General features: G+C 42.2%; 1 protein-coding gene across 1 annotated transcript in view; it reads left to right on the top strand.

The window, feature by feature from the left end:
• Positions 1 to 13,408, top strand: part of PLEKHA7 (pleckstrin homology domain containing A7) — a 323,263-nt gene that overhangs the window by 206,866 nt on the left and 102,989 nt on the right. The window contains exons 8-9 of the mRNA XM_007956820.2: positions 2,357 to 2,457; positions 5,695 to 5,735. Coding sequence (XP_007955011.2) covers positions 2,357 to 2,457; positions 5,695 to 5,735 — 142 coding nt within the window. The remainder of the gene's footprint in view (positions 1 to 2,356; positions 2,458 to 5,694; positions 5,736 to 13,408) is intronic.

Here is a 13,408-nt window from a genome sequence, read left to right as displayed (position 1 = left end):
AACCCCCTCTCCCCTGCTTGCTCTCTTCTTCTCCTCTTCTTCTTCCTCTTCTTCTTCTTCCTCCTCTATCCTGCCTCAGCGCAGGCGCCCTTTCGCCTCTTTAAATAAAATTTCCTGTCGGGTACCCTGGTGTGTGGCATGATCATTGAGTACCAGTGGAGCTCTAACACTGTGCTGGGGGAAGATGGGCATTATAAACAGGAACTTCGAGTAAAGTTCTAGAAGCAGGAGAAGGTCGTTCCACAGTGGCTGTAGTGAGTCTTACATGGAGGATATACTACAAGATAAGGCCCATGAGGTGAGTAAGGGCCAAAATACAGCCAGACAGTGTAAGTTGAGTCTCCTTCTGTACCCAGTGGGGATCAGCACATGCATTTGAGCAACAGAACCAACTCTGTCCTTAGGAAATTACTTCTGGTAATGAAAATAGTTTGTAGGAAGGAGGGAATAGAGGTAAAGTCTAGGATTTTTCATGGATACTGTAATTTTGTCTATGAGTTTTGGTATACCTGGAATTCCTTTCCTCATCCTTTAAAGCACAACTTAAACATCATCCTTAAAGTTTTCTAAGCTTCTCTAGACTGTGTACCACTCCTCCCTCTGTGTCCCCACAGCCTTTGGTACATTGCTATTTCATATCAACAACAACAATATGTTTACACAAGGAGCTCTGGTAGCATAGTGCCTAAGGCACTTGACTGCTAACCACAAGGCTGGAGGTTCAGACCCACCAGCCACTCCTCAGAAGGAAGGTTGGGCAATCCCGTAGGTAGTGATTGCTACATAGGGGTTGCTCTGAGTCATGAGTCAGGTCTGACTGGAAGGCATCTAACAACAACAACAAATATGTTTGCACACCTGTCTCTGCCCTTGGGGAGAAGGCTGTGTCTGATTCACCTTGGTAGTACCAACATTAGCATAAAGATCCCCAGGGGATGTCTGAATACGTGATCAGTTAAAAGCTGATTGCAATAGTCCTGGAAGAGATAAGGAGCCCTGCACCCCAGCACTAATGGCAAAGGTCAACAAGACAGAAAATAACAAATGTTGGTGAGGATGTGGAGAGATTGGGACTCTCATACACTGCTGGTGGGACTGTAAAATGATACAACCACTGTGGAAAGCAGTATAGTGATTCCTTAAAAAGCTGGAATTAGAAATACCATTTGACCCAGCAATTCCATTACTAGGTATATATCCTGTTCTGGGTACCTAGTGCCGCACTGACGTGAATATACCAAAAATGGGATGGCCTTAACAAACAGGAGTTTATTGTCTTACAGTTTGGAGGCTTTAAGTCCAAGTTCAAAGTGCCAGCCTCTAGGGGCTGGGTGAAAGCCCCTCAACCTTGGGATCCAGCTCTGCCTTCTGCTCCCGGCCCACTGGAGCTAAAGGCATTTCTTCACTCAGACAGCTGCCAGCTGCTGAGGCTGAGAAACCCCAAGGTTGACAAGTAAAAAGGGCACAGTTCCGATGTTACCAAACCACATGGCAGGCCATTAAACTTAAGTCCATTGAAGTCCCAAGGTCAGCAGAGCATAGCAGGCTGCTGAGCAAGGACATGGCTACATGCAGAGTCCAAGCATACCATAGGCTAGAGACCATTCTCAAAGCTTCTCCTTATATACAGGAAGCAGACCACATACCCAAAGGCAGCTACTCAGCTGCTCATAGTAGATTCCACCATGGAGTTGATTACCAGTCTCATCATGGGGAATACTACATCCAGCTGCCCAGCCACTCAACCAGGCCCAGCCAAGTTGACACGCAAACATAACTACCACATATCCTAAAGAAGTGAGAGCCAGGACAAGAACAGGTATATGCACACCCATGTTCATTGCAGCACTATTGACAATAGCAAAAAGATGGAAAAAACCTAGGTGCCCATCAATAGAAGAATGAGTAACCAGACTATGGTACATACATACAATGGAATACTATGCAACCCTAAAGAATAATGTAGAATCTGCAAAACACTGCATAACATGGATGAACTTGGAGGACATTATGCTAAGTGAAATAAGTCAATCACAGAAGGACAAATATTGTATTAGTTCATTATTGTAAAAAGTCAAGGAAAGGTTTATACGTGGAAGAAAACTTTCTTTTGTTGGTTACCAAGGGTGGAAGGTAAGAGGAGGGAACACTCAAAAAAAAAAAAAAAAAGCATTGATCCATATCATTTTATTCACTTTAGTTTTGTGTATTTCACTGTATCTAAATCACATTTCAATAAAATGTATTTTTTTAAAAAAAAAAAGAGTGATAAGGAGCTCTGAACTAGGGCAATGGGATGGACTAGCCCAGGGAAGGTGCCATAGAAGGTTGTTCTGATGTGTTTTTCCATTCAAAGACAGCCGAGAAGAAGCGGTCCTTGGGAGCATTCCTCTGCCCAGCTACGTGGTCTCACCTGTGGCCCCTGAGGATCGCATAAGTCGCAAGTATTCCTTTAAGGTACTGCCCCTTCTCCTGAAGAACATCAATTCTATTGAAGAAACTTCATGTTATCAAAAATGGCTTTATTAAAAAAAAAAAAAAAAAAAAAAGTATTTTGGGATGGGGAAGGAAGGTAAGAAGCTAGAGTGTTTCAGACTCATAATAACAAACTTTTAAGTTATTTAAATAATAATATCACATCACAAGTACTTTTGTTTGTATCTGAGGTTTTGAAATCCCCAGCCTTGCTCAAGTATTTAGACCCCTCTTTTCCTGTTGCTACTAGTCTTGTAAGGAGCTCTTCTGATTACATATCTAACACAGGCCTTCTTGTGCTTTCTTATCACCTTAATAAGTCAGCCTCACTATTATCCAATCCTTCAGGGCAAATGATGTTCTGTCATAATTGGATTATATAAATTATTTTATGAATATGTACATTGATGGTCAGGGGCTTCATGTTGACAAGATTGTCATGTTTGTCCATTTTGTTTCTCTTATTGAAAAGCTGTTATTTGGTCTATTTTTTGTATCACTTCAGATTCCCAGGGAAATCCCTTCACCAGTGTAACCCCTTTTCTACTTGGTTACTATGGCATTTGGGGTGAGTGGGGGCATGATAATTGATGGCAGTCCTATGATGCCCTCTGACACCTGGGAGACCTTGTGTGGAGGCTCCTGGAAAGTGATGGTTAGGAGCAAACTCGGTGAGTCTTGAGGCCGCCTCCATTGAGGGTTCTATAGATTGCTTCACGGCTGGTGCTTTTGGGCCCCTCAGGGGTGGTGAAGGTGGGATGGAATGAAGATCCACTTTACTGGCAGTTGGAGTAGAAGTCCCAGAGACCACTGAAGCAAGCAGTTCTTGAAGATAGTACCCACTGCCACTGAGTTGATTGCTACTCACAGTGCCCCTATAGGACAGGGTAGAACTACCCCATAGGATTTCCAAGCCTGTAAATCTTTACAGAAGCAAACTGCTTTATCTTTGTCTTGTGGAGTGACTGGTGGTTAGCTGACCTTTTGGTTAGAATCTGAATGCTTTAACCATTGCACCATCAGAGCTCCCACAGGGAAACACCTTCTCAAGCTGGTCGGGAAACAAGGCAATGACATTTATTTCATTTATCTCATGTTGCTTTTGGCTGCTCCTCCACTGAGGGTACTAGACCAGTACTAGGCAGTAGATACTAAAGCACAGGTTGAACAGAAGCCAAGTTTTCCAGCTACAGTTAGTTAAAAGGACCATGGCAATGTGCAGGATAAGAAACAATCTCTCTGCAGCAGTTGACAGAAAGTGTCTTGGTTCTCTAGTGCTGCTATAACAGAAATACAACAAGTGGATGGCTTTAACAAACAGAAATTTATTCTCTTATGGTTTAGGAGGCTGAAATCCTAATTCAGAATGCCAGCTCTAGGGGAAGACTAGGCTGGAAATCTGAGTTCAGAGTGCCAGCTCTAGGGGCTGGGTAGAGGCCCCTTAACTTTGTGCTTCAGCTCTGCCTTCAGGCCCACTGGCTGATAGGCTTCGAAGACAATCCCAAGATCGACAGGCAGTATAAGCAGGCCACTGGTTCAAGTCCAGGAACTGAAGGTGAAGGCTGAACCAAATGTAGTATCCTTTTTCTATATACTGGAAGCAGGCCATACCTTGAAGGCAACTTTCTTTCAACTGATTAACTGCTCACAGCAGATTCCACCGTGGAGATGATTACACAATGTCCATCATGGGGAAAACTACATGTAGCTGTCAAGCCACTCAAAATCATGGCCCAAACAAGTTGACACACAATCTTAACTACCACAGTCTGCTTCTGTAACACCCATGGCATCAGCTGTTCATACTCAGTCTACAAAAGGCTTTTTGATTATCTGCATCTGCATTGTAATCTGGAGTCCATGGTGGTGGTGGTAGTTGGAAAAGGCAGGATCATCTTTCTTTTGCATTTCCTTCCTAAGGGAGCTCAGAATTGAGCTGTTGCTTCATTTGTGTTCATTGACAGGTTTGAGTCATTCTTTCTCTCTTTCTTGAACATCACTATCCCCAGTGCCTGCAGAGTTGCTGTGGGTTGGAGATTCTCGGATCATCTCCCACTTTATGTTATATAGTATAGTATTGCCTTATATCTGTAAAGCCATTTATGACTTGGGAAATATTTTTATACATGTTACCTCATTTAATCCCTGTGGGGACCTTGTGAGGTTAATACTATTAGATGCATTTTATAGATTAGGAATCTGAGGATCAGTGAGCTTGAGAGACTTTCCCAAGGCACAAAGCTGGGAGATGTGACAAGACTTGACCCTGAATTTTGCCTTCTTTCATTTCCATTACAGGGAAGGGTAGCAATTTTTCTCTCTGCTTTTTCTTCCATATCTTATTTTGGTCACTTCTTGCATACACACTGCAAGAGGTTGGAGGTGATTTGAATTAATCCTATTGTTATTATTTAAATAATCCTCTTCTTTTTGATAGCTCTGGAGCCTCCTCTGCTATTGCTGGCTCTGAAGACATTTTGTTCAATGGGCTTCGGAATGGTCTTTTGCCACCTGAAAGTCTTCCTCAGAAAACCTTCTTTCTAGGATTGAGCATTGGGTAATGATGTGTGTGATTTTTTTTTTTTTTGGGGGGGGCGGAGGGCAGCATTTGGAATATCTTCAAAGTAACTTATCATGGCTATATATATTTCATCTTAACACTTCATTGGGAGGTGTGAAAATAGATTCTAGGAAACATCCTTTATATATGTCTTATTACAATTTTTCTTTTTACTTTTAATATTTTTCTTAGAAAGAATTCATCAAGAGTGTTGCCTAAATATTTGGTCTGTGAGACAGAAGGCATGCATCTGTTTTGGGGTATTTGGGACATTCAGGGTCTGAGAGGAGAGAAAAGCAACTGCTGACAGATCTGGTGGTGTTCAGCTGGGCTTCTTGAAAGGACTCTGGTTTACTGAGTGAGGAAGAGTTACTTTTCTCTTCCAATTGCAGCATCAGTCTTTTTAGGAGCCAGAGGGTTGGGGTGGGGGTTGGGGGCAGCTCAGGATACATGTTCTTGGGCACACTGAGAAATACACAGTGTTTTGTGTCCTGAGTCTTGTACCTGCTTCTGAAGTCAGATCATGTTTGTATCCAGGGTTAAAATTCTCTGAATGCTACTGGGGCACCTTGCCTGAAATTATTCAGAGTAAGATCCATAGTGGTAGATAACTTGAAAGGTTATGTAGTCCTCTTGTGACTGTTTTCCTGTGTCCACAGCCTGGCAACACCAAGGCGTTACCAGGAAACCTAGGTGCAAGGTGGGCCCTGAGACACAGGCAAGTCTGCAGGATGAGCCAAGCAGAGTTCTTGGTGGCATCTAAAAGCCATTCTGGCCTGCCTTGACCAGTATGCCTTTAATGCTTAGCTGGCTCACTTGGAGGGCCTTCCGGCAGAACGCATCCTAGATGCACAGCCTCTCTCGGCCATCAGGCCTCTGAGCAAGCTTTGGCCCTCCCTTGCTTCTGGGGATCTAGGGTCCACAGCAGAAAACATCCCCACAGAGCCACTGGTCTAAAGATCTTCAAATGGGGGGAAAGGTTTTTACTGCCTCCCCTTCAGCCATTCTCTCTCTCTTTTAGACCAAGGTTGCTAACCTGGGGTCTATAAACCTGCAGAAGTCTGCAGATAAATCACATCTTTATGTTTTTAACCTCTAACTGAACTATAACATTTCCTTCCATTGAGAAAAGGCCATAACAGGTATTACCAGTACCTGTGACTTTGTCACCAATAAAAACTAGATATTTTCATATCGCATTACAATTGTTGGTCCTCAGTTGTTGCAAATGTCTTGAAATACCTACCATTTATACCCATCACCACTTTGAAAGTATGGTGATTATTACATCTGGCACTAGATTTGTTATGTAATAAATTACTAAAGTGACACCTATATTACTATATCACCATTGAAATATTTTGATAGCTATATTTCAATGTCATCTGTTTTCCATATTTTATTTTTGTACTTAGAAACATTCTGAGAAGGGTTCATGGACTTCACCAGGCTGTCAAAGAGATGCATGCCACAAAAAAGAGATCCAAGTTTTAGAGTCTGGCTGAAGGCCAGCAAAGAGACTTGGTTTTTCACTTATTTGTATTTAACAAACATTAATTGAACAATGCTATTCCACTTGTCAGTATTATAGATGCTGAGGCTACAGCAGTGAAAAAGACAAAGTCCTTGCCTTGGTGGGGCCTATATGCTGAAGTTTGTGTCAGCTTGTGTGTTATTAGAGAGTAAGAACAGAACAGGAGAAAGCTACCTTTTCTTCTCCCCCACCTTGTGAGTCACCTCGAGCCCTTTCAGTTTTATTCTTTGTGTATGTCTCAAATCCATTTTCTTCTCTCCATTGTTGCTGCCACTGTTCTATCCATGCCACCATCATCCCTCTAGATAACTTGGTGCTAGAACAGTGCCCAGCATCTAGGACTATGGTTTTGTAAGTATTGGCTGCCACTGCTACAGCCTCCTTAACTGCTCTGCAGCTTCCAGTCCATCCTTCATACTGTTTCTAAAATGCTTATCTGTTCAGGTTGTGCTATCTTTTGCTTCAGGATAAAGCCCAAGCTTGGTTTGCAAGGCCTCAGTTTTTCTCTCCAGCCATGTTTCTAGGCACCCTCCTCTCATACCTTCCCTCCAGCCATATGCAGTTGCCTGAAGGCCCAGGACATTTCTTACTGTTAGGCCTTTGCTGGAGCTTCAGCCAAGTCTTCATTTTCCTACTTGCTGTGCTCAGGAGTCACCTCCTTCTAGAAGCCTTCCCTAAGCACCCCCTGGACACGTTAGGTACCTTTTTGTGTATTTCTGTGAGACCTGTCTTACTGCATTGTAGGTGGTTGATTTAGTCATCCAGAGCTTTTATCAGGAAAGCTTGCTCACTGTTCTGCCTGGGTAGATGGGCTAGTCGTCATGTATATAAGAGTCACTTGGAGTCAGTCACAGTGCTTTCATACCAAAGTGCTGCTTCCACTTCCAAAGTTATGGTGGGTCAAGTTTACTTGTATTTCATATTTGGTCCTCTATAAATTAGTATTGGGGAAGGGGGAGATCCTTTTAAGTTTCTGTAAAGCTCATTTGGCCAGCCTCCTTAGGTTGCTCAAGTTACTGCACCTGTAGTAACATCAGCTAACATCTCTTGAGCCTTACAAATACCAGACTGTGTTCTAAACACTGCATGTGCATCTCATTTCATCCTCATGTGACCCTGCTACCCACAGTCCCATTTTAAAGATGAGGAAACAGACATGGGGAGATTGAACAACTCGCCCTAGATTACCTGGTAGATAAGATGTCCATATTGGATCTCAGTTAACTTCAAGTTTTTACCCAGTTCACTGTGCTGCTTGTATCAGCCACAAGGTTAGAGGTAGAGAGTCCTTTCTTTTTCTCAACAAATGGGCACTGCTGCCTTTGTAAGCTGTAAACCTGAGAGTCTTAGCCTTGGCACTTGCTGTCCTCTCACCTCCCATATCTGGTCCATCACCAAGTCCTGTTGACATTACCTGCTTGTTCTCTCCAGATTCCATCCACCCTTCTTTGTCTCCACCACCATCTCTCATTCGTACTCTTATAGTGGACTCCTGACTGATCTCCCCTTATCTGCTCCTTCCCACTCTAACTTTTCTCCACACCACAGCCAGAGTGATCTTTCCAAACAAAATCCAATCACGTCACTTCCTAGCTTAAAATCCTTTAAATTCTTATTGCCTTTCAAATGGAGACAAAACTCTAGCATGACCAGAAAGGCTCCAATGATCTGGCCTTGCCAGATCTGACCCTGCAACTTTGGTAGCCTCGTTTTTATGCCACTCTCCCCTCAGGTTCTCTGTCTCAGTCACACTGGCCTCAGCCTGAAACACACTGTGCTCCTTTATGCCCTCATGGGGCCACTGCATATCCCCTCCCTACTGCTGCTTCTTAAATACCTTCTTATCATGTAGAATGCAGCAGTTTAAATGTTATTCTTCAGGCAAGTCCTTCTCCAACTAGACCAGGTTCCCCTGTTATCCTCTCTCACAGCAAACTGAACTTCTTGATAATACTTACTACAATTATGTAGTTTCCATGGTCTTTCTTTTTCTATTTGGCCAAAGACTTGTTGTTGTTGTTGTTTGCCATCGAGTCAGCCCCGACTCATAGAGACCCCTCCTTGGGTTTCCGAGGCAGTATCATTACGGAAGTAGGATTGCCCAACCTTCCTTCCGAGGAATGGTTGGTGGGTTTGAACCGCCAGCCTTCTGGTGAGCAGTCAAGTGCCTTAGGCACTAGCTACCAGAGCTCCCTGGCCAAAGACTATATGACCCTATATAAGGCAATCTCCCTAACTTCTAACATACTGGTTTTCACATAGCAAACATTTAATACGTGATAATTTATTGTTGAACAGTTAGAGAATGAGTGCCAGTGAGTTGATGGTCTCTGGCCTTTTGAGCCACTTGGTTTTCTCTGTTCTAAAGGCTGATATTGAGGGCTTGAGTTGTGAAGATTCTAGGATTCTTGGATCAGCTTTGAATCAAGCATGAGTTTTAAGAGCAGTCATACCCTAAGGGCATTCTGTTTTTGATGTAAATTCTTTTTGCTTCCATCCTTGTTTCCTTTAAGCATTACCTGGTTTCTTTTCAATCATGCAGAGTTGTCTACCTGCATGGGATAGTGTTTTTTGGAAAGAGAAGAGCATCTTTGAGATGGGACTAGACCAGGAAAGAGAAGACCTTGGTTCTAACATCTTCCTTGGCCTCAGGGCACTTTGGACATGTGTTACTTGCCCAGATGAAGAGAAGATACCCCTTCCCCTCTTTTCTTTCTTATAATTTTGGTACAAATATATATAACAAAATATTTTACATTTTTACATGATACAGTTCAGTGACATTAATTATGTTCATCATGTAGTTGCAAACCATCCCCATTGTTCATTTCCAGTTTTTTCCATTATACTTAACAGAAACTCAGTACCCCCCCTAAGCACTGACTCCCCCTTTCTACCTCCCTCCCAGCCCTTTTAACCACTGATCTATTTTCTGTCTTTATGTATTTGCCTATTCTAGATATTTCAAATAAGTGGGATATAATAATTGTCCCTTTGTGACTAACTTTTTTCATTTAGCATATGCTGTCGAGGTTCATCCATGTTGTAGCATTTATCAGGATTGCATTTCTTTTTATGGCTGAATAATATTCCATCATATGTATATACCACATTTTATTTATCTGCTTATCTGTTTATGAACATTTGAGTTATTTCTACATTTTGGTTATTGTACATAGTGCTGTAATGAACATTAGTGTACAGGTTTCTGTTTGAGTTGTTGCTTTCAAGTCTTTTGGGTATTTATCTAGGAGTGGAATTGCTGGATCATATGGTAATTCCATGTTTAACTTTTTGGGGAACTACCAAGCAGCTATCCACCATTGCTGTACCATATTACAATTGTACCAGTAATGGATGAGGGATACCACCCCCACCCTTCTCATGTTCACAGTTACTATATCTAATATAGGAGCTCTGGTAGCGTAGTGCCTAAGGCACTTGACTGCTAACCAGAAGGCTGGCGGTTCAAACCTACCAGCCACTCCTCAGAAGGAAGGTTGGGCAAACTACTTCCGTAGTGATACTGCCTCGGAAACCCAAGGAGGGGTTGCTATGAGTTGGATCTGACTCGACAGCACATAACAACAACAACAACATATCTAATATGTCCAAGCATAAGAATAATGTAGTTGAGAACCTGCTCTTCAGAACCAAGAGCAGCTGGGCACAGCACATGCTGACATTTTATTAGTGAATAAAATTACATTTGCTATTGTGTGTAACTTCTTTGTAATAATGGATGTCACTGCCAAGGCCCATTTGCAGACAGATAAGGACGTATGTGCCTGCATGTTTAGAGTGTGTTCCGTGATTTGTGTAGCAGAGACCTACTCTCTCTATCATACCCTTGAAGACTCTCTATGCTTGTGGGTGGTTTTTTATCTTGTGGAGTGAGTACCTGTCCCAGAATCCTCTGTGTCTGAGTGGAAAGGCTGGAAGGGGGGTATCAGAGATCTAATGGGGTCATTATCCTGGAGAACTTTTCCAAGAATGTCTGCAGATTCCCGGAAGACATGTACAAATCTCTTCTCGTTCCATTCTCATTGCCATATCTCCACCATACTAAAATAGGAGGAATCCTTCCTGAGACAGTGGATGACCCCTTATACAATAAGGAAAGAAATCAGGTTTGCTTTAGCCTCTGTAGGTACCCTTAGCTTTGCATGCTGTGTCTGCCTGGACTCCCTTGACACTGACTTGGATGGACTCAGAGATGGAAATGTCAGACACAGGCCAATATTTAGTATGCATTTTGGACCTGGATGATTAGGAGTGTGGGGAAGAGAAGTAAATGCTGACAGTTCATGTGAGAAGTTTTCTTCCATGACCAGTAGTGATTCTAGAAGCATGTCATTTTCCAGTTTTAATTGTTCCTCTCATTTTGTTTTCTCTGAATAATCCTTGTGTTGAGTCTGCCATTCACTATGGATCCAGATTATGAGACTGGTCGTCTGTATGGGGAGCATTATACAGAAGCCCTGCACTTAGAGTCAGACAGACCTAGATATGAATCCTGGCTCCAACTCTTCATTCATTCATTTGTTCATTTGTTGTTGTTGTTATGAAGTGCTGTTGAGTCATCTCTGACTCATAGCAACCCTGTGTACAATAGAACGAAACACTGCCCAGTCCTGTGCCAGCCTCACAATCCGTACTATACCTGAGCCCAACATTGCAGCCACTGTGTCAGTTCATTTTGTTGAGGGCCTTCCCCTTTTTTGTTGACCCTCCACTTTACCAAGCATGATATCCTTCTTTAGGGAATGGTCTCTTCTTACAACATGACCAAAATAGGTGAGACTAAGTCTGGCCAGTCTAGCTTCAAAAGAGATTCCTGCTGCACTTCTTCCAGGACAGATTTGTTAGTTCTTTTAGCAGTCCATGGTACTTTCAGTATTCTTTGCCAACACCACAACTCAGAAGCCTCAACTCTACTTCGGTCTTCAGTATTCATTATCCAGCTCTCAACATGCATATGAGGTGATTGAAAATACCAGGGCTTGGGTTAGGTGCACCTTAGCCTTCAAGGAGACATCTTTGCTCTTCATCACTTGAAAGAGGTCTTTTGCAGTAGATATGCCTAATGCAATATGTTGTGTGAGGTCTTGACTGCTGCTTCCATTGGTGTTGATTGTAGAACCAAGTAATATGAAATCTTTGACAATTTCACTCTTTTCTCCATTTATTGTGATGCTGCTTATTGGTCCAGTTGTGAGGATTTTTGCTTTCTTTATACTGAGGAGTCATCCATATTGCAGACTGTAGTCTTCAGTCTTCATCAGTAAGTGCTCTAAGTCATCCTCACTTTCGGTAAGCAAAGTTGTGTCGTCTGCATATCGCAAGTTGTTAATGATTCTTCCTCCAGTCCTGATTCATCTTCATATAGTCCAGCTTCTCAGATTATTTGCTCAGCATACAGATTGAATAACTATGGTGAAAGGATACAACGCTGACGCACTCCCTTCCTGATTTTAAACCATGCAGTATCCCTTTGTTCTGTTCAAACAACAGCCTTCTGGTCTGTATACAGATTCCTCATGAGTACAATTCAGTGTTTTGGAATTCTCATTCTTCTCAATGTTATCCATAATTTGTTATGATTCACACAACTGAATGCTTTTGCACAGTCAATAAAACACAAACATCTTTCTGGTATTCTTTGCTTTCAGCTAAAATCCATCTGACATCAGCAATGATATTCCTTGTTCCACATCCTCTTCTGAATCCAGCTTGTCTTTCTGGAAGTTCTCTGTCAATATACTGCTGCAAACATTTTTGAATTATCTTCAGTAAGATTTTACTTGCATGTGATAATTTTGATACTTTCTACATTTTGTGGGATCACTTTTCTTTGGAATGAATACAGATTTGGATCTCTTCCAGTCAATTGGCCAAGTAGCTGTCTTCCAAATCTCTTGGCATAGCCAAGTGAGTGCCTCCAGCGTGGCATCTGTTTGTTGAAACATCTCAATGGGTATTCCGTCAATTCTTGGAACCTTGTTTTTTGCCAATTCCTTCAGTGCAGCTTAGACTTTTTCCTTCGATCTCATTGGTTCTTGATCACATGCCATCTCCTGAAACAGATGAACATCTACTAATTCTTTTTGGTACGGTGATTCTGTGTATTTCTTCCATCTTCTTTGGATGTTTCCTGCATCATTCATTATATTGCCCATAGAATCTTTCAATATTGCAACTCGAGGCTTAAATTTTTTCCTCAGCTGTTTCAGCTTGAGAAATGCTGAGTGTGTTCTTCCCTTTTGGTTTTCTAACTCCATGTCTTTGCACATTTCATTATAATAATTGCCTGTGTCTGCTTGAGCTGCTCTTTGAAATCTTCTGTTCAGCTCTTTTATCTTGCCATTTCTTCCATTTACTTTAGCTACTCTTCCTTCAAGGGCAAGTTTCAGAGTCTCTTCTGACATCCATTTTGGTCTTTTCTTCCTTTCCTGTCTTTTAAATGACCTTTTGCTTTCTTCATGTGTATGATGTTCTTAATGTCATCTCACGATTCCTCTTTTTTTTTTGGTCATTGGTGTTCAATGTATCAAATCTATTCTTTAGATGGTCTCTAAATTCAGGAGGGATATAATCAAGGTTATATTTTGGCTCTTGTGGACTTCTCTTAATTGTCTTCAGCTTCAAATTGAACTTGCATATGAGCAAGTTGGTCTGTTGGAACTGATGGTCTGTTCCACAGTCAGCTCCTGGCCTTGTTTTGGCTGAAGATATTGAGCTTCTCTATTGCCTCTTTCCAGGAGCTCTGGTAGCATAGTGCCTAAGGCACTTGACTGCTAACCAGAAGGCTGGCGGTTCAAACCCACCAGCCACTCCTC

This window comes from Orycteropus afer, unplaced genomic scaffold, assembly GCF_000298275.1.
Source record: "Orycteropus afer afer isolate SDZICR_OR568_19922 unplaced genomic scaffold, OryAfe1.0 scaffold00014, whole genome shotgun sequence".
Taxonomy (NCBI): domain Eukaryota; kingdom Metazoa; phylum Chordata; class Mammalia; order Tubulidentata; family Orycteropodidae; genus Orycteropus; species Orycteropus afer.
Note: the sequence above shows the minus strand (reverse complement) of the source record. Positions and strands in the feature narration are given on the sequence as shown.